Below are 21,799 nucleotides of genomic sequence, written 5' to 3' on the forward strand. Positions count from 1 at the left end.
TCAGACTCCATTCCAGCTGAGGTCTACAAAGAAGGTGGTATGGCGCTGACTGAGAAGCTTCATCAGCTGTTCCAGCTCATCTGGCAGCATGAGGCAGTTCCACAGGACTTCAAAGATGCTTCCATCATACACCTGTACAAGCCCAAAGGAAATCGTCAGGCCTGTGACAACCATCGTGGAATATCCCTGCTGTCCGTCGCAGGCAAGACTCTGGCCAGAGTGCTACTCAACCGTCTCATAGCGCACCTTGAGCAAGGTCTCCTACTAGAGAGCCAGTGTGGCTTCCGGAAAGAACGCAGGACTATCGACATGGTGTTTGCTGCCAGGCAGCTCCAGGAGAAGTGTCAGGAACAGAACGCCAACCTTTACTCCACCTATGTCGATCTGACCAAGGCCTTCGATACTGTTAGCAGAGATGGCCTTTGGAGAATAATGGCGAAGTACGGATGTCCCAGAAAGTTCATCACCATCATACGGCAACTACACGATGGGATGCTGTCCCGAGAGAAGGGTGTGTTCTGGGGCGGGGGGGCGGGCCGGGGGTGGGGCGGGGGCGCTGGGGGGGAGTGGTGCCGGCGGGTGGGCCGGGCCCTGCCCACCGGGCTGCGGGGGGGGGCCCCCCGGGGCTTGCCGGGGCTGCGCCCAGGTGGGTGTGGCGGGCGGGTTGCAGGTCGTGCCGCTTGGTGGGCGTGGGTGGGGGTGCGGGGGTGGGTGTGTGGGCATGGCGGCCCTCGCCTGGCGCCGGCGGGGGCGGGGGCGTGAGGGGGGGGGGCGGCTACGGGGGGGGCGAGCGGTGGGTTGGGGGCGCGGCGGGCCGGGAGGGCGGGTGCGGCGGGCGTTGGGCCGGGGTGGCGGGTGGGCGCTGGGGGGGGGGGGCGGGGTCGCGGGTGCTGTGCAGGCTTGGATGTTTGTTTTTTGTGTGCTGGGGGCTACCTTCATTGGGGGGGGCGGGGGGTGGCGCGGGGGGGGCCCGGGCGGGGGTCCTGGCCTTGGCGCCGGGCGTGCGGCGGGGGCGGCGCGCCCCACCCTGTTCAGTCTCATGTTTTCAGCCATGCTGACAGATGCCTTCAGAGACGCTGACGTAGGCATTGGCATCAGGTACCGCACAGATGGCTCACTCTTTAACCTCAGGAGGCTTCAAGCAAAAACCAAGGTGAGGACAGACACCGACAATGACTTCCTGTTTGCTGATGACTGCGCTCTCAACGCTGCCTCCGAAGCTGACATGCAACACAGTGTCGACAAGTTCTGTGCTGCTTGTGACAACTTTGGCCTCACAATCAGCACAAAGAAGACTGAGGTGATGCACCAGCCAGCTCCAGGAAAGCCTTACGTTGAACCAAACAGCTTCATCAGTGGGCAACGACTGAACGCAGTGGACAAGTTCACATACCTGGGCAGTGCACTCTCTTGCACAGTTGTCATCGACGACGAGGTGAATGCCAGACTCGCCAAAGCCAGCGCTGCCTTCGGCAGACTCCATAAGAACGTTTGGAACAGGAGAGGCATCACCCTAGAGACGAAGCTCAAAGTATACAAGGCCATAGTTCTCACCACACTGCTCTATGGACGTGAATCATGGACGGTCTACAAACGCCACGCCAAAAAGCTGAACCACTTCCACACCACCAGCCTCAGAAAACTTCTCGGCATAAAGTGGCAAGAGAAGATCCCTGACACAGAGGTGCTCACTCGTGCAAACTTGCCCAGCATCTACACCATCTTGATGCAGGCCCAGCTGCGCTGGGCAGGCCATGTAGTTCGCATGCCAGACCACCGGCTCCCCAAGAAACTGCTGTACGGCGAACTCCAACATGGCAAGCGCTCCCATGGAGGCCAAAACAAGCGCTTCAGAGACACTCTGAAAGCTTCTCTGAAGGGCTTCAACATCAGCCACGACACATGGGAGCTGAATGCAATGGACAGACCAAAGTGGCGTTCAGCTGTCCACAAAGGCGCCAAATCCTGTGAGGCCAACAGAATCGCTGAAGCAGAGCAACGCAGACAGGCCAGGAAAAGCAGTGCCAGCAAGTCCCCGACTGCCGCCACCATCCCCTGTCCACACTGCGTCAGAACATTCCGGGCGCGGATTGGCCTGACCAGTCATCTGCGCACCCACAGAGCCCAACCCACCCACCCCCAGGATGACTAGATGGTCCTCGTCGATCCCGACGGACAAACCCACTCTTGCTCACACAGAATCAACAGGATGATTCTTTCATGCAGTTTTATGTTAGTTTCCTTCTTTTATTTTGACATCATTTTATATTCAGTCTCTTTACAATACTGTTTTAGGACAATGCTGTCTGATGGAGACTCCGCAGCCTTCAGTGCCGTGGAGAGGGCCAAGCCGTACGGGGACAACCGCCTGGTCACCAAGCTGGAATGCACAAACCATGTGCATAAGCGGATTGGAACTGCCCTACGAAAACTCGCCAAGGAAGAAAAACTGGGTTGCAAAGGATCTGGACGTCTCACTTTGCCTAAATGCAAAAGACTCCAGAACTACTTCTGAGGAGCCATATTAGACCCCTGCGACAAAACTGAAGATGACCTGCGCAATGCTGTTTGGGCAACGCTGTTCCACAGTGCATCAGCAGATGAAGACCCCCATCACTTCAGGTGTCCACATGGCCCAGACAGCTGGTGCTTTTTCAACAAAGCTCTTTCTCTTGGTCAGCAACCTGGACCACATGCAGAAAATCTTGGCACAGCTGTGTCAAGAGAGGTGTTCAGCAAACTGGTGCCTCTCTACAAAAGAATGACCTCATCACACCTACTAAAGAGAATCATGCACAAAAAGACACAAAATGTAAATAAATCATTTCATTCATTGCTGTGGACAATTCTCCCAAAGAACCGTTTCTTTGGTAAACGTCGTGTGGAAGCAGCCGAAATTCAATCAGGGGAATAACCATCTCACAGAAATGATGAACATGTTCAGCATGGATGTTAATGAACACACTTTGGCCATTGTCAGACAGCAGGACAACACCAGACTGAAGAAAGCCGAGGCATCATCCCAGGAACAGTTTGTAATACATCGGCGTTGACAGCGTCTGCAGAATCAGGCTGCACAGGCTGAACAACAGGCTGAAGAAGGCCCTGTTTATGGCCCTGGGTTACTTGCAGATGAATGAAGACCTTTCTGCAGTCATCTGACACTTGACTGAAGTAGAAAATATCAATGAAAATGCAGTAGATAATGTTTCTTTAGTAGAGAAAACTTCAAAATCTTTATCGCCTTTTTTCTCAAATTCTGCTTTTTCACTGATAGTCATCACCTTGGAACATTGATATCTCAGCAATGAAAAGAGATAGAGTAATAATTCTTTTTTTTTTCCTTGTAGAATAATCATTTTTCTATACACCTAAATGAGGATTTCCTCTTAGAAAATGTTGGTGAATTTATTTTTGTACTTGAATTATCATTGTGGTAGTCCTAACTCTGATAAATTTCATTACTGTCATTATCTCATGTTTGTAGGTTTCATAATTCTTGCCCTGCAAAAAGCCTCCTTACTGTCATAGATAAAGGGATAGTAAACATACATACAAGAAATGGTGCTTCTACAGTCATTTTTCTGGTATGTATCATGTTCTAATGAAACGCATTTCTTAACATTTTGCGTAATTTTGTGTCATTTTGGACAGTAAATCACCTACACATCTTTCAGTATGCTAAATTTGTCTTGTTTTCTTGTTTTTACTATCATACAGATATAAAAAACCCAAAACATAAGAAAAGAACTGGATATAAATTTTACCTGTGGGGTCTCCTGATCATTAACGGTTTATTTCAGTTAGGCTCGATCCGGATCCAAAAACAGCATGATACCGCTTCCTAGTTTCCGGAACGTAGGTTATGTTTGGTAAGAAGACAGCATGATATCATTTTTCTTTTTCACAATTAAAAGAAAAGTAATACAAATTCTGGACAGAACACGTACAGTGACACTAACTACACCATTGACTTGTTTACTGAGTATAATATTCAAAAGTGGATACTGAAATAACTGGAATGAACATAAAAGAAAAATTGAATCGATTGTTTGAATCAGCCTGTTTTAGACTAGTTTGGGCAGATGCATGTTGCGGTGTGCCTGAGGTGATGTCAACTCGTTTCCTATACTGCTGAATTAAAGTATTTTCTTAAATGATTAAGATATGTAAAAAAAAACCCACATGATTTAAATGGTATTACTGCTCCAAATACAAAAATATATTTATTGCACTGAAACCCCCCAAAAAACATAGCTTTAAATATTAAATTTGTTTGATGCGCCATAGTGTTGTGGATAAGACTACTTGCTTCTGAACAGAACATCCTTGGTTTGATCTTGCTTGCATGCCTGTTTTTTTTTTTTTCCAAAACTTATTAGTATTTATTACAGATCACACTATATCAAATCTGTTTTTAACTCACTCAGTACTGCCAGTCCTCTCTTCTCCTCTACACAGACCCCTCGGATGTCCAGTGGGTGTTTGAATGACCCAACCTTTAGCTTCCGTCGTCAGAATTGTGGTTTTCTTTGTCAACATTTACCTCTTCAGTATAAGAGCCTTCCGATTGCAATATTTTGATGATGATAATTGGGGTGAAATGCTATTAACATCATCTCTTTCGCCGTTCGTATGGAGAGAGTTAAACTCTTCTTCTTATGATTCCTTTACTGGATAGAGCATGGGTCATAAGTGAGTCTTGAAAGCCTTGTCTTTCTTGTTTTTATTTACATAACGGACCTGACATGTGCGATTGTGAGAGAGAGAGTGATGTGTGAATTCTCATGTGTTTTTGTGTGCATCCTGTATATGTCTGGGGGATTGTATGTGTGACAAAGTACATCCTGTGTGTGTCTGGGTGATTGTATGTGTGACAAAGTACACCTTGTGTGTGTCTGTGTGGAATTTGTATGTGTGACAGAGTACATCCTGTGTGTGTCTGGGTGATTGTGTGTGTGTGACAAAGTACATCCTGGGTGTGTCTGGGTGATTGTATGTGTGACAAAGTACACCCTGTGTGTGTCTGGGTGATAGTGTGTGTGTGGCAGAGTACATCCTGTGTGTGTCTGGGTGATTGTGTGTGTGACAAAGTATTGTATGTGTGACAGAGTACACCCTGTGTGCGTCTGGGTGATTGTGTGTGTGGCAAAGTACACCCTGTGTGCGTCTGGGTGATTGTGTGTGTGGCAAAGTACATCCTGTGTGCGTCTGGGTGATTGTGTGACAAAGTACACCCTGTGTGTGTCTGGGTGATTGTGTGTGTGGCAAAGTACATCCTGTGTGTGTCTGGGTGATTGTGTGTGTGGCAGAGTACATCCTGTGTGTGTGGGTGATTGTGTAACAAAGTACATCCTGTGTATGTCTGGGTGCTTGTGTGACAAAGTACATCCTGTGTATGTCTGGGGGATTGTGTGTGTGGCAAAGTACATCCTGTGTATGTATGGGGGATTGTGTGTGTGGCAAAGTACACCCTGTGTGTGTCTGGGTGATTGTGTGTGTAACAAAGTACACCATGTGTGTGTCTGGGTGATTGTGTGTGTGACAAAGTACATCCTGTGTATGTCTGGGTGCTTGTGTGACAAAGTACATCCTGTGTATGTCTGGGTGCTTGTGTGACAAAGTACATCCTGTGTATGTCTGGGTGCTTGTGTGACAAAGTACATCCTGTGTATGTCTGGGGGATTGTGTGTGTGGCAAAGTACACCCTGTGTGTGTCTGGGTGATTGTGTGTGTAACAAAGTACACCATGTGTGTGTCTGGGTGATTGTGTGTGTGACAAAGTACATCCTGTGTATGTCTGGGTGCTTGTGTGACAAAGTACATCCTGTGTATGTCTGGGTGCTTGTGTGACAAAGTACATCCTGTGTATGTCTGGGTGCTTGTGTGACAAAGTACATCCTGTGTATGTCTGGGGGATTGTGTGTGTGTGACAAGGTATATCCTGTGTGTGTCTGGGTGATTGTGTGACAAAGTACATCCTGTGTATGTCTGGGGGATTGTGTGTGTTTGACAAAGTACATCCTGTGTGTGTCTGGGTGATTGTGTGTGTAACAAAATACAACCTGTGAATGTCTGGGTGATTGTGTGTGTGACAAAGTACATCCTGTGTATGTCTGGGTGCTTGTGTGACAAAGTACATCCTGTGTATGTCTGGGGGATTGTGTGTGTGTGACAAGGTATATCCTGTGTGTGGGTGATTGTGTGACAAAGTACATCCTGTGTGTGTCTGGGGGATTGTGTGTGTGTGACAAGGTATATCCTGTGTGTGTCTGGGTGCTTGTGTGACAAAGTACATCCTGTGTGTGTCTGGGGGATTGTGTGTGTGACAAAGTACATCCTGTGTATGTCTGGGGGATTGTGTGTGTGTGACAAGGTATATCCTGTGTGTGTCTGGGTGATTGTGTGTGTGACAAAGTACATCCTGTGTGTGTCTGGGTGCTTGTGTGTGTGTGACAAGGTATATCCTGTGTGTGTCTGGGGGATTGTGTGTGTGACAAAGTACATCCTGTGTATGTCTGGGGGATTGTGTGTGTGTGACAAAGTACATCCTGTGTTCCCCCGTGGGGATGCCGGGGGTCTTTCAGTATAAATAGCATCCCCGCCTTCTGGAAATTCTGTGCTAGAAATTTCCTCTTTTCTGTCACTCTCTTTGTTTCTGCCTTTTTTTTTCTATCCTCACTATTGTCTCCTTTTTCTGCCTTCCCAGTCCATTCCCCTTTCTTTTGTCAAGCAAGCCATGACACTTTTTTTCTCTTTTCGACAGTCTATGATGTACTATCTGTGCTGTTTTGCTCTGGCGATTAGGTAGTGAGATGTAAACACTGGGATGGGCACAAGCTGACTATTCTGCAGTCTTATTTGCCTATATGGCCTTTCTTGTGTATTTTTTGTTTGGCTTTGAAGCTTTTTATTATTATTATTATTATTAATTTTTTTTTTACGATTTTTTGTAATCTGGGGATGATAAATTAAGCGGAATGGCTGGCGTCCTCAGCATGGCTTAGTCTGAATTGCCGAAAGGCGCTAAATGGTTGAGATACTGTATCATGAACTGTGTTTTGTGGGTTTGTCTTAGTGGGGTTTTTTTTGTTTGTTTTTTTTTGTAAATGTGACAGTTTTGTGTTGACGCGGTTGAGCATTTGTATGGTTTGACAGTCCTGATATGGCCCTGTGCGGTCGGCTGGACTATAAGCAACAAGAATAAATAAAGAAGAATAAACATCCTGTGTGTGTCTGGGTGCTTGTGTGACAAAATTCATCCTGTGTGTGTCTGGGTGATTGTGTGTGTGTGACAAAGCACATCCTGTGTGTGTCTGGGTGATTGTATGTGTGACAAAGTACACCCTGTGTGTGTCTGGGTGATTATATGTGTGACAGAGTACACCCTGTGTGTGTCTGGGGGATTGTGTGTGTGTGTGTGTGTGTGACAAAGTACACCCTGTGTGTGTCTGGGTGGTTGTATGTGTGACAAAGTACATCTAGTGTGTGTCTGGGGGATTGCGTGTGTGTGGTATATATTACTAATGATTGCTCTCGTTGAGGATAGTGCTTTACCACATTGCAACACCATACTTTTCTCCCCATTTCCACTGTATGACATTGACAGTGACAACATTTTAATTGAGATTACTGATCCATACACAACTGGGAGTGGGGATGGGAGTTGGGGGAAGTGGGACACAGGGGGTTGGGGGGTGATGGGGAGGGGGTTGGAGAAGATAACAGTGGTGATATTGTTTGGTGAGTGTGTGTTAGGAGCCAAAGATGGAAAATAATCAGCAGTTACTGATGAAGTAACAGTGAGAGAAGGAAAGAATGGATGGGCAGCAGGAAACTACAACTGTTTTCTCTGAAAATATCAGGCTCAGTGCTAACTTCTGAGTGTGACAAGCCTTTGAGTGCGTAAATAATTTTCAATCAGATTGATAAAGATGTACAGCATTGTATTGTTAAACTCAGTTGCTGGCCTTGATGACAAAAGGAGGAATCTCAACAACAGAAAAAAAGGGGGGAAAATGGACATATCTCCATTAGCTGGTGTTTGATGTGTGTCTGTGTTGTGTGCAGTTGATGTCGTGCACATGATTATGATCATTTGGTTATGATCACTGTGTTATATATTGTCACCTGGTTATGATCACTGTGTTATATTGTCACTTGGTTATGATCACTGTGTTATATTTTGGACACTTATATATGACAGGTTTGATGAAGACAGCCCCCTTCCAGAGGATAGTTCTGTGCCACGCATCATCTTCACTGGCTACTGTCGCTCCGTCGTCAAACGCCTCACAACGGTCAGTAGATCTTGCAGCTTTGTTTTGTCTGTGGTGACATCTTGAGTTATTCATGTGAAGTGAAATAAACATGTTTTATACAGGGTACATAAACTTTTCCACACTATTGGTTGCATGTTCATAGCACAACTCACACTTTTACACACATGTATGCACGCAAATGTGTGACACACACAGGCATGTGCACTGCAGCACACCGTATCACACACACAGGACACCTTTTTTGTTGATAAAAAGTGTGAAGAAGTAGAAAAGTTACGTGAAAGAGAGAGAGGGAGGGAGGGGTGCTTTCACATATATTTATTTCTTAACTCTCTCCATACGAACGGCGAAAGAGACGGCGTTAACAACGTTTCACCCCAGTTACCATCATCAAAAATATTGCAAGCGGAAGGCTTTTATACTGAAGAGGTGAATGTTGACAAAAAATACCACAACTCTGACGACGGAAGCTAAAGGTTGGGTCATTGAGACACCCACTGGACATCCGAGGGGTCTGTGGAGAGGAGAAGAGAGGACTGGCCGTACTGAGTGAGTTAATGTTTGAAATGAAAAGGTAGGGTCAGAAACAGACCCTGCCATGCATCAGAATAGCTGGGCCAGTCTGAGCCATGTGTTAAGATCAGGGTCACTGGATCCACATGCAGTACTGGTGTTTTAGGCAGCTCGTTATGAGCCAGCAGCACCACAATGAATTGCCAAGAGTTTGTCATAAAGTGACAGAAATAAGGATGATTAAGGCAGCATACTTTATTCTGAAGAGGCACCATGTAAAAGTGGTCAGACATTGAACTTCTGATCAAGTATTCAGCAGTGATAGAGTTGAAGGCCCCATTTGGGCTTGGTGTTAGGGAAGGTTAAAAGTGCTTCCGTAGCAGCAGCTGATTGCACTATATCCTGTTTTTTCAGTTAAAACAGATCAAAATCATCTTCTGATGAAGTATTGTAAAGCTCATCAGAAAATTGCTCAGAATCCGAATTTTCTACACATTGGTAAGAATGTAGTGGCAGCCCAGGGAGGGAGGTGTTTGGCATCCATTCCACTCATAATCACTGCCCTGCTAGTGACCCGGTCAAGGATAGATGACATACGCTGATGATGTGACTTGCGCAAAGTTCAAAGCACTTTCCGGGTTTTCCGTGCCGTAGGAAGGAAAGGGAGAATTCTTTGCACGGTTTTCCAGCTTCCAGGAATGAAAGGTAAGATTCCTGTAAACCAGAAAACTGTGCTGCAGGAATGAAAGAGTTAAAAACTTTATTCTGATGGTAACTGCCAGACTGTAGAGATTTTGTTGTGAATCTTTGAAAAATGGGTTGTTTTTGTGGCAGTGTAACCTAACAGCACAGTGGGTTTGTAAAGATTTTGAAATAACAGAGGACAGTGTAACTGTGAATGTAATGCATGCTGAAGTACAGCTGCTACATGCTGTCTGCAGGGATAGGAATTTTCAAGGCTTTATGTTTTTGTTGTTGAGAAACTTTATTTCTTTGGATTACAGATGTCTTTTTTCTTACAATTAAGGTTTGCCAGTGTTATAATCAGAAGTGCTGTGCCCATTAACAGTCGGTTTGCCTTGGTGTTTATTCAGATGGTTCAGACCCCTGATTGTGACAGTGTGTTCCTGAGGGCAGTGTGTGTCCTGATTGTGACAGTGTGTTCCTGAGGGCAGTGTGTGTCCTGATTGTGACACAGTGTGTTCCTGAGGGCAGTGTGTGTCCCGATTGTGACACAGTGTGTTCCTGAGGGCAGTGTGTGTCCTGATTGTGACACAGTGTGTTCCTGAGGGCAGTGTGTGTCCTGATTGTGACACAGTGTGTTCCTGAGGGCAGTGTGTGTCCCGATTGTGACACAGTGTGTTCCTGAGGGCAGTGTGTGTCCCGATTGTGACTCAGTGTGTTCCTGAGGGCAGTGTGTGTCCTGATTGTGACACAGTGTTCCTGAGGGCAGTGTGTCCTGATTGTGACAGTGTGTTCCTGAGGGCAGTGTGTGTCCTGATTGTGACACTGTGTTCCTGAGGGCAGTGTGTGTCCTGATTGTGACACTGTGTTCCTGAGGGCAGTGAGTCCTGATTGTGACACAGTGTGTTCCCGAGGGCAGTGTGTGTCCTGATTGTGACACTGTTCCTGAGGGCAGTGTGTGTCCCGATTGTGACACTGTGTTCCTGAGGGCAGTGTGTCCCGATTGTGACACAGTGTGTTCCTGAGGGCAGTGTGTGTCCTGATTGTGACACTGTGTTCCTGAGGGCAGTGTGTGTCCCGATTGTGACACTGTGTTCCTGAGGGCAGTGTGTCCTGATTGTGACACTGTTCCTGAGGCAGTGTTGTTCCGATTGTGCTCAGTGTTATCCTGAGGCAGTGTGTCCCGATTGTGACACTGTGTTCCTGAGGGCAGTGTGTGTCCTGATTGTGACACTGTGTTCCTGAGGGCAGTGTGTGTCCCGATTGTGACACTGTGTTCCTGAGGGCAGTGTGTGTCCTGATTGTGACACAGTGTGTTCCTAAGGGCAGTGTGTGTCCCGATTGTGACTCAGTGTGTTCCTGAGGGCAGTGTGTGTCCTGATTGTGACACAGTGTTCCTGAGGGCAGTGTGTGTCCTGATTGTGACAGTGTGTTCCTGAGGGCAGTGTGTGTCCTGATTGTGACACTGTGTTCCTGAGGGCAGTGTGTGTCCTGATTGTGACAGTGTGTTCCTGAGGGCAGTGTGTGTCCTGATTGTGACAGTGTGTTCCTGAGGGCAGTGAGTCCTGATTGTGACACAGTGTGTTCCCGAGGGCAGTGTGTGTCCTGATTGTGACACTGTTCCTGAGGGCAGTGTGTGTCCCGATTGTGACACTGTGTTCCTGAGGGCAGTGTGTCCCGATTGTGACACAGTGTGTTCCTGAGGGCAGTGTGTGTCCTGATTGTGACACTGTGTTCCTGAGGGCAGTGTGTGTCCCGATTGTGACACTGTGTTCCTGAGGGCAGTGTGTCCTGATTGTGACACTGTTCCTGAGAGCAGTGTGTGTCCCGATTGTGACTCAGTGTGTTCCTGAGGGCAGTGTGTCCCGATTGTGACACTGTGTTCCTGAGGGCAGTGTGTGTCCTGATTGTGACACTGTGTTCCTGAGGGCAGTGTGTGTCCCGATTGTGACACTGTGTTCCTGAGGGCAGTGTGTGTCCTGATTGTGACTCAGTGTGTTCCTGAGGGCAGTGTGTGTCCCGATTGTGACACTGTGTTCCTGAGGGCAGTGTGTGTCCTGATTGTGACTCAGTGTGTTCCTGAGGGCAGTGTGTGTCCCGATTGTGACAGTGTGTTCCTGAGGGCAGTGTGTGTCCTAATTGTGACACAGTGTGTTCCTGAGGGCAGTGTGTGTCCCGATTGTGACACAGTGTGTTCCTGAGGGCAGTGTGTGTCCTGATTGTGACACAGTGTGTTCCTGAGGGCAGTGTGTGTCCTGATTGTGACACAGTGTGTTCCTGAGGGCAGTGTGTCCTGATTGTGACACAGTGTGTTCCTGAGGGCAGTGTGTGTCCTGATTGTGACACAGTGTTCCTGAGGGCAGTATGTGTCCTGATTGTGACAGTGTGTTCCTGAGGGCAGTGTGTGTCCTGATTGTGACACAGTGTGTTCCTGAGGGCAGTGTGTGTGTGTGTGTGTTCAGATAGCGGAGAAGCTGGGTGGCCACGTGACAGACAACCCCCAGCACTGCACTCACATGGTGGCCCAGAAGGTGACACGCACCATCAAGTTTTTTCACGCCATCAACGTGGCCAAGCACATGGTCACCAAAGAGTGGCTGGAGGAGTCCTCCCTGCAGGGCAGGTTCCTGGGTCAGTGCACTGTGTTGTATTGCCTTGTGTTGTACTCTGTTTCAGTGCAGTCATGCACTGTTTTTGGCCCCACTGTCTGAACTCCCTCCCTCAGTTACTCAGAAAAATGCACCATTTGGTGTTTTTATAGACTCAGCAGTCATTCTTCCTTTTATCGCAGTGTTCCTTATCTTTTTAAAAGAATCTGAAGGCACACCTGTGTAGGTGTGTCCACACAGCAGATGGATTATGTTCACTGGGTTACGCTGCTGGTCAGACATACGCTTAGCAGATGTGGTGTAGCATATATGGATTTGCCCGAATGCTGTGACACCTTGAGTAACAGAACTGAACTGCACAGCACATCACCAAGAATGTAGTGGTGGCCGCTTTCCCACAGTTCAGGAAGGGGGGTGTCTGGCATCCATTCCACTCAGAAACACTGCCCTGCTGGAGACCCAGTCAAGGATAGATGACATACAGCGATGATGCAACTGGCATGAAGTTGAAAGCTCTTCTTTCTAGCTTTCTGCATTCCTCACTGTTTTATTGTGTCAGGGTTACCCCTTACCATCCTCTCAAATTCACACATTCGCTATGTGAATGCCAGATCACATACATGCGCGCGCACATGCACAAACACACGCACACAAATTTGAATGCCTAAGCACACACACACACACACATGCAAGCATGCACACACATTAGTAAGACAAATGATACATATATGTTAAGATTATTTTTTTTCTTTTCATCCAAACTTGTTCCTCCAAAATTGCCAAATGTCAGACAGGCAATTACAGCTCTTAGATTGTAGGCGTGTTGGAAACATCTTGTTTGTTCTTTCTTTTGTGTGTTTGTATGCATGTGTGCAAGTTTTTATTTAAAAAAAAAAAAAGGAATGTATATCAACCCATGTAAAACAATAAAACAGCAGTAATTCCTGCACAGTTTCTGGGGTTGCAAACAACAATTTTTGTCAGCTTCAGGGGGGCTTCACACCCCACCAGAGGGTTCATGTGGACCCCTGGCTTCAGTAAGCTTTCTTGTTTCAGTCCCTCTCATATCCACCTGTCACTAGTGAAAAGACATTAAACTAAAGAAAGAAAATAATCCCTCTGATATGCCACTGATATGTATTTTAACTCATCTGGTTTTACACTGTACAGCACATTTGAGCAGGTTTTATGTGGAAAAGTGCTACATGAATTGGATAATCATTATATAAGTGTACTTTTTTCCTTCAGATATTTTGCTCAGTTCTTTAGAAAATCTATGTTACTAATAATTAATGTGGGATTGAAACTGCTGGATGGTTATAGTTTGTTGTGGGAGTGACAGGAGAAGGTGGAGCCAGAAAGGGAATGTGACAAGAACTTTCCTTGTTTGAGGATTGTCCCTTCCCCTCCCCTGTGTTATTTTGGTTATGTGTATGTGTGTTCGTGGTATTTGTGTGTGTGTGTGTTGTTGCTGTATGGTATACGTATAAAAGAAATAGAGATCCATTGTCTTTATAGGCCAATAGAAAGTGACTGCTGCTGCTGCTGTTTTATGTGTATTAAGATTGTGAAGTGAAATGGAATGCATATTGTGTAGAGTTTATGATGATGTATGTCTGGAATGAAAGGTTTTGTGTTTGAAGTATGAAAAGTGTGCACAGTGTGTAAGTTTTAATATACTCCCAGGCAAAGAAACAGTTTTGAAGAATGTACGTATGTATGCATGCATGTATATGTTTATGTCTGTTCTGTCTTTCTACACTTTTTCTGCCTTTTTTCATTTAAAATCGTGAAATAATGCTTGCAATAAATAGTTTAGGTTAACCTTGTTTCAGTTGTATAATCCTCTTTTTTCTTTGTTTTTGCATGTATTGTTAGATTGGCCTTGTTTCAGTCATGTAATATGTTCTTTTTGTAATTCATTTTTTATGTGTGTGTGTAAAGAAAAGAAAAAAATGTATATGAAAGAAAAAAGATTTAGAAACATATACATTGTTGACACGTGCCATTCTGTGAATTTGGAGCAACTGTGGTGATGTGTGTGCAGAGGAGGACAAGTACCAGCTGAAAGATGAAGCCGGAGAGAGGGAAGTGGGCTGCAACATACAGGAAAGTTTACGCAAAGCCAAGACTTCACCCATTTTCCAGGTACAGCTTATGTCTTGCTTATTCATTTCACACTGAAGCAGAATATTTTTTTTAAGTATTGTAACTTTGTGCTGAAAATTTATTGATGTTGATTTTTTAAGATGATGAACCCTTTCACTTCCTTTGATGATGCTAGTAGACAGTGCACTTTCACTTCCTAGTTGACTTAATTTATCACTGTTAGGCGGCTGAAGATGCCAGTACAGTCCATCTGCAAGGTCTGTGTTGTTGTTTTCTTTTCCACACTGTTTTATTTCCAAAGACAAAACCGTCCTTTCAGCATGGGGGACAGAACCTGAACAGGCAAATGGCGACAGACTGGAAAGAATTATGCATTGTGAGAAGGGGTTTGGACTAGTTTAGTTTCTTCTCTAATGACTTTGTGTCTTTTGCACTGTTTGTCATGTTTAAATCAAAATAACTTCAAGAAAGAAATACTTTGTCACAGAACATTTGTTTTTCATATTCAAAACATCTTCATTAGTGTTGGTGTCTAAAAACCTATAAGACTTGTCCTGTCAGCGATATATCTGCTTTTAATCTATGTATTGTTTAGATTTCAGCCCAGCCCAGCACTCTTAAAGAATTTGTTGCTATTTTGCAGGGTCTTGTGTTCTACATTACTCCTGGAGTTATACCCCCTGTAGAAGAGCTGAAGAAGGTGATTGAAAGTGCAGGGGGCGCTGTGTTGAAACGGCGACCGTCAGCAAAGACAACCACCAAGATGAGAGATGAGAAGGTGAGAGAGAGAGCCTTCAATACTTTTTGTCTTTTTACCTGCCATGATAATTGGGCATTCCTCTTTTTTTTCTTTTTTTTAATTTTTAGGTTGTTTGTTTTGCGCCTAGGATTTGTGAGGTGCCTGTTGGCGATTTTGGTTTTGAATGTCTTTTAGCATTATGTATATTTTTATTCAATACTATTAAGTTGAGTTGTTTTTTAGTTTCTGGCAAAAAATGAACGGAATGGTCATTGTCAGAGGCTTGTTCTGGGTGCCAAATCTTCTTTTCCAGTATTTTGGTGGTGTTTTTTTGGTTTGGATTTGTGGTGTTGTTGTTGTGCGGGATCAGTATTTAGTTATTGTCCTGATATGGCCATGTGAGGTCGGCTGGACCATAACCAACACAGGATAAAGATTGGATGACCATGCTGTCATGTCTGGAACCTTGCTTTGCTTTTGTTTTTTCAAGGTAGAACTTTGCTGTTTAATGTGTCAGGTCCATTATATTGTATGTTGAGTGTATGTGTGTTGAACCATGGATAGTTCAGAGAAGGAGAAATGGATGTTGTGTTCACATCTGTCAAGATGTCAGACTATAAGTCTTATGATTGGACAGTGCCAGAACATAAATCAAAATGTTTTCCTCCTTATTTGGTGCAAAAGGAGTGAATGTATTTACTTTAATTCACATTATATGTTCCAGGGGAGGTCAACATTCATTGTTATTAGCTGTCCTAATGACCTTCACCTCTGTCGTGACCTGAAAGCTCAAAAGATCGGTAAGTCACACACTCCAGCAATTTGTCTTAGGTGTTGTCTGTCTGTTTTAGTTTGCTGTTAATGTGGAAGTGTGTGTGTATCAGTGTGTATATGTATGCACACAATAAGAAAGAGAATTAAAGTTACTCTGTGGTGATCCCACCACCCCTACGATTCCGCCTCTTTTTTGGGGGTTTTTTTTTCATGAAAAACCATGTGTTATACTGGCATGTATCCTAAGGAAAGAGTTATGAACAGTCAGATATGTGTGAAGCAATCTGAAATTGAGATTTTACACAGCATCAACCACCCAGTGTGCAGAATATTGATGAATTGTACATCAAAAGGAATTGAGAGTTTGACTTTTTTTGAAGAACTGTTGTTCTGACTTCAGGATTGTTGAGCAAAACAAGGATACAGAAATGTCAGGCCATGCACATTTGTTTGCCAACAAAGAAAAACAAAAGAGACAGGGCCTTCTAGACTCACTTGTGATACAAAATTTATTGTGCTGAAAAAGAAGAAGTTAAAATGTGTTCTGTATTTGATATTATTATTTTGTCATAGCAAGGCCTGTAGAAAAGCCAGTTCAGATCTGTGCTAATACAGGGAGAAAATGACGGGAGATGGGGATCAGGAAGTTGGTGTGAGACTTAGTTGTGATGTCAAGGACCACTGCTTTGTGACATTATGCTGTTTAGATCTGAGAGTGAAATGCGTTGTTTTGATACAACTGAGAGATCAGATTCTCATTACAACGAGCGTGCTTTGAACAACAACAACAAAAACCGCACCACATGATTCACCTACTGTGTTCAGGAGAGTAGACCTACCATTGACATGCTCACAGCTTGATGTGCCGGTGCGTGTCAGTGTGTAATGCACATGATTTTCATACTTCATTTTGACAGGGAACACACACAAACACTTACATGCGCGCGCACACACACACACACACACACACACATGCAAACACATACACTGACTCCCACACGCGTGTGCACACCCATACACACTATTTTTTCCATTGCTGGCATACACACTGACACAGATTCCCCCACCCACTGCACAATGCAAACACACATGCACGTACACAGATGCACTCAGATACGCATGCACACACACACATGCACACGATTCCCATCCTTGTTCAGCCCCAAGGACCATGTTGGACACTTTGCAACAAATAGCATTTGAGGTCAGTGCTTTGTAATTATGTCAGCCGTTAATGTGACAGTATTTTTTATGGCTGCATTTGTATGTTATTTAGATCTGGGATCTGAAGCCGAAGTACCGAAGATGCATTATATGCATGAAATATTTTGTCGTTCAAACCTGCGTGCATCGTTGTCTCTCATTTGCATGTCAGTACATCTGAAAATCGCTGTTGTCTCTGTATTCGGTCTTCCATGACATCATTCCCTGGGCTTTAGGGCCTATATTTGTGTGTGCTGTGTGCGTGTGTTTCAGTGTGTGATTAGTTCGTGCTTGTGTGTGTGTCTCTGTGTGTGTGTGTGGCTGACGTGATTGCTTGTGTTCCTTGTATGTGTGTGTTTGTGTATGTGTGTGGTTGGCATGTGCTTGTCTGTGTGTTCATTTGTGTATATGTGGCTGGCGTGCTTGCTTGAGTTCCTGTGTGTGTGTTTGTGTGTGTGTGTTTATGTGTGTGTGTGTATTGTCAAAAGTTAAAGGAGTGGGAGGACGGGGTGGAGTGACAGGGTCATTGATGTCAAAATGACTTGATAACACATATCAGGTCATTCCATCTCTCCCCCTATTTTTCTCTTTTTATGCGGTGTGTGCACACAAACACACACACACACATACACACAGGGGCACATCTTAGTTCTTACCATCCTATTATTGAGAAACAGTGGACTGTTAATGACTAGGATATCATTTCCAGTCTCGGTGATTTCTTCATATAAATCAAGCGTAGAGTATCTATCACATCAACCCAGAATATCCCCCTGGGGGGGATGCCAGGGGTCTTTCAGGATAAACAGCATTCCCGCCTTCTTGAAATTCTGTGCAAGAAATTTCCCCCTTTTTTTCACTCTCTTTGTTTCTGTCTTTTTGTCTTTCTTCACTGTTGTCTCCTTTTTCTGCCTTCCCAGTCTCTTTCCCTTTTTTCCAGCAAACCTTGACACTTTTTTTCTCTTTTCCACAGTCTGTGATATACTGTCTGTGCTGTTTTTCTCTGGCGATAAGGCAGTGAGATGTAAACACTGGGATGGGCACTAGCTGCCCATTCTGCACTGTTATTTGCCTATATGACCTTTTATTATGTATGTTTTGTTTGGCTTTGAAATATTGTTTTTTTCCTTTTTTACGATTTTTTGTAATCTGCTGATGATAAATTAAGCAGAATGGCTGGCATTCTTGGCATGGCCTAGTCTTATTTGCCATAAGGAGCTGGGATGCTGCGTCATGAACTGTGTTTTGTGGGTTTGTCTTGGTGTTTTTTGTAGACGTGACAGTTTTGTGTTGACGTGGTTGAACATTTGTATGGTTTGACAGTCCTGATATGGCCCTGTGCAGTTGGCTGGACTATAAACAACAAGAACAACAAACCAAACCAAGAAACCAGACTTGTAAATATCGTATGATGAGATATGTGTCTAACTGAGCATAGATTTGAGGGAAAGGAGGAAGAGTAATTTTATGAATAGTGTGAAGTATGAACACTGGACATTTTTTCCTTGTAATTTGACTGTAACATTTTTACTGTGGTGTTTTGCCTGGCCATTCCTCTCACTGAACTCTCCACATTGGTGGGCATTTGTATGTAAATAGGAAAAAAATGTCAATAGTATTTTGAAAAGAAAAAACCCTGAGTATATTAGTGAACATTTAGACTATGTAAATGGTCTAAATTATTGTCAAAAATGTCTCTCAAAAATCAATACTATCAACCAGGAAATGCTTTACAAACTGACAAAAACCCATTTCTGCCAGGGGTCTTTGCCCCCCTGGTCCTCCCAGCAGGGCGTTGCCCCTGCACCCCACCAGGATCTAGGTGGCCCCTGGACCTGGGCCTGGTTTTCAGTGGGTTTTTTTTTTCTTCAGCTGTTGCCCAGCCTGAGGTGATAACTCCATTTAAATCATGTTATTTGGGGATATCTTGATTATTTAAGAAATTCATTAAAGTCAGCGGTGGAGGAGACGTTGCCATCACCTCGACACACCGCAACATGTAGCTGTTATCTCCAGATCTGCAGAGATCTGTGTTTGACTGGCTTACAGAAACTACAGCCCGGTTCAGTTTCTCCTTGATGGTCGTTCTAATTAATTCACTATCCACTGAAAGATACTCATATACAGTAAATATGTCAGTGGTGTACTTTGTGTCACGGTACATGTTCTGTCCAGAATTTGTATTTCTTTTATTATTATTATTATTATGAGCATTTATGCCTATTTTAAAAAATAAGCCCTAGGTGTTTACAAATAGACCACACATGTAAATATGAAAAAGGAAAACTGGAACACAAGATACCAAACATTATTTTAAAATTATTCATGCCCCCCCCCCACCCCCCACACACACACCCTACCCCCCCTCCATCACACACACACTCACACACACACACACACAACCACAACACACATGCATGCACGCATACAAGCCATAGCACACAATCAGAGAAGTACACAATCAAATATCCAACAACCAACAAATTCTGAAACTTGAGAGTCACTCACTAATGGTCATTTTAGTTCATACTGGAAAGGGATGAGCTGTTGAGAATGATGCAGGAGTGGAAAAGGTGGGTCTTCAGACTGGATTTGAAAGATTGCAGCGAAGATGAGGGATGGAGAGGTTGAGGAGGTTGATTCCAAAGAATGTGGCCTTGATATGAAAAACTGCGTTGGCCTTATATTTTGGTTCCAACAGGAGGGATTCTTCTATGCAGGTGGGCGTCAGAAGAAGAGTGGAGTTGGTGTGATAGCATGTAAGGATGAATGAGATCAGAAAGATACTGTGGACCAGAAGCTTCAATGACTTGAAACAAAGAGAGAAGACTTTGTAAATGATTCTTTATTGTTCTGGGAGCCAGTGTAAAGCTTGAAGGAGAGGAGAGACGTGTTCAAATTTAGAGGAATGAAAGACAAGACGAGCAACACAGTTCTGGACTTTCTGAACCCTAGCAATGAGGTAGCTGGGTGAACCGACAAGAAGGGAATTACAATAATCCAGGTGGGACAGCACAAAGACACAGAGGAGAGTTTTAGTTTTTTGTTCATGTTCAGTCAGATGTTGAATGGATGCGATTCTGCGAATTTCAAAGTAACACAATCTGCATATATTTGCAACATGCTGCTGAGAGGAAAGAGGCTTGTCTTCTAATTGTGAACAAGAAAAACAAGGTCATACCATCTTCAAGCCAAAACATCAGTTGTGATTTTCTGGATCCAGATTCGCAACGAAATAAACCCTTCATGATCCAGAAATACAGCTTAATCAGGACAGTTTACAACCTATTATTGGTATGACTAAAAAAATTTCCTTCTAATATGTTTATTAATGCAAATCAGTTATCGGCAAGCAAAGTATTTCCAGAGAAAATGGCAATGTTAAAGTTTACCCCCCCCCTCCCCCCTGCTCCCGCCACCCCCCCCCCCCCCCCACACACACACATACACAACTGAACACCAGGTTATTAAGTAGATTCACATTCACATTGTTTACGTAAGTGAGTCAAAAACTAAACTGTGATAATTGTTGAAAAAATGGCTGTTCCACCCCACAAGGTTTCAAAGTGCAGTGGATCTTGTATTTCTGATGGATAATTTGTTCTATTTCTCTTTTTTTTTCTTTCTTTTTTTCTTTTTTGTTGTTGTTTTTATATATGTATTTTTACTGTATCTGCCTGTCTTTTCAGATGTGTACAGTGCAGAGATGGCCTTGACAGGAGTGCTTCGTCAAGAGCTCGACTGGAAGATGTATCGTCTGGACTACCAGTTGTATGCTATGTAACTGATAGACTGGACTACCAGTTGTATGCTGTGAACCTGATAGACTGGACTACCAGTTGTATGCTATGAACCTGATAGACTGGACTACCAGTTGTATGCTATGTAACTGATAGACTGGACTACCAGTTGTATGCTGTGTAACTGATAGACTGGACTACCAGTTGTATGCTATGAACCTGATAGACTGGACTACCAGTTGTATGCTGTGTAACTGATAGACTGGACTACCAGTTGTATGCTATGAACCTGATAGACTGGACTACCAGTTGTATGCTGTGTAACTGATAGACTGGACTACCAGTTGTATGCTATGAACCTGATAGACTGGACTACCAGTTGTATGCTATGAACCTGATAGACTGGACTACCAGTTGTATGCTATGTAACTGATAGACTGGACTACCAGTTGTATGCTATGAACCTGATAGACTGGACTACCAGTTGTATGCTATGTAACTGATAGACTGGACTACCAGTTGTATGCTATGAACCTGATAGACTGGACTACCAGTTGTATGCTGTGTAACTGATAGACTGGACTACCAGTTGTATGCTGTGTAACTGATAGACTGGACTACCAGTCGTATGCTATGTAACTGATAGACTGGACTACCAGTTGTATGCTATGTAACTGATAGACTGGACTACCAGTTGTATGCTGTGTAACTGATAGACTGGACTACCAGTTGTATGCTGTGAACCTGATAGACTGGACTACCAGTTGTATGCTATGTAACTGATAGACTGGACTACCAGTCGTATGCTATGAACCTGATAGACTGGACTACCAGTTGTATGCTATGTAACTGATAGACTGGACTACCAGTCATATGCTATGTAACTGATAGACTGGACTACCAGTCGTATGCTATGTAACTGATAGACTGGACTACCAGTTGTATGCTATGAACCTGATAGACTGGACTACCAGTCGTATGCTATGTAACCTGATAGACTGGACTACCAGTCGTATGCTATGTAACTGATAGACTGGACTACCAGTTGTATGCTATGTAACTGATAGACTGGACTACCAGTTGTATGCTATGTAACTGATAGACTGGACTACCAGTCGTATGCTATGAACCTGATAGACTGGATTA

General features: G+C 44.2%; 1 protein-coding gene across 2 annotated transcripts in view; it reads left to right on the forward strand.

Annotated features, from left to right (window-relative positions):
* The window catches only part of LOC143301217 (PAX-interacting protein 1-like), a 96,571-nt gene extending 75,109 nt beyond the window's left edge, over positions 1 to 21,462 (forward strand). For both annotated transcript variants that reach the window (XM_076615345.1, XM_076615346.1), the window contains exons 17-22: positions 8,207 to 8,300; positions 11,942 to 12,110; positions 14,136 to 14,236; positions 14,841 to 14,975; positions 15,661 to 15,736; positions 20,603 to 21,462. In XM_076615345.1, coding sequence (XP_076471460.1) covers positions 8,207 to 8,300; positions 11,942 to 12,110; positions 14,136 to 14,236; positions 14,841 to 14,975; positions 15,661 to 15,736; positions 20,603 to 20,697 — 670 coding nt within the window. In that variant the 3' untranslated portion in view covers positions 20,698 to 21,462. The remainder of the gene's footprint in view (positions 1 to 8,206; positions 8,301 to 11,941; positions 12,111 to 14,135; positions 14,237 to 14,840; positions 14,976 to 15,660; positions 15,737 to 20,602) is intronic.
* Positions 21,463 to 21,799: the final 337 nt, after the last annotated feature.

The sequence above is a fragment of the Babylonia areolata genome, chromosome 27 (assembly GCF_041734735.1).
Source record: "Babylonia areolata isolate BAREFJ2019XMU chromosome 27, ASM4173473v1, whole genome shotgun sequence".
In the NCBI taxonomy this organism is placed as follows: Eukaryota; Metazoa; Mollusca; class Gastropoda; order Neogastropoda; family Buccinidae; genus Babylonia; species Babylonia areolata.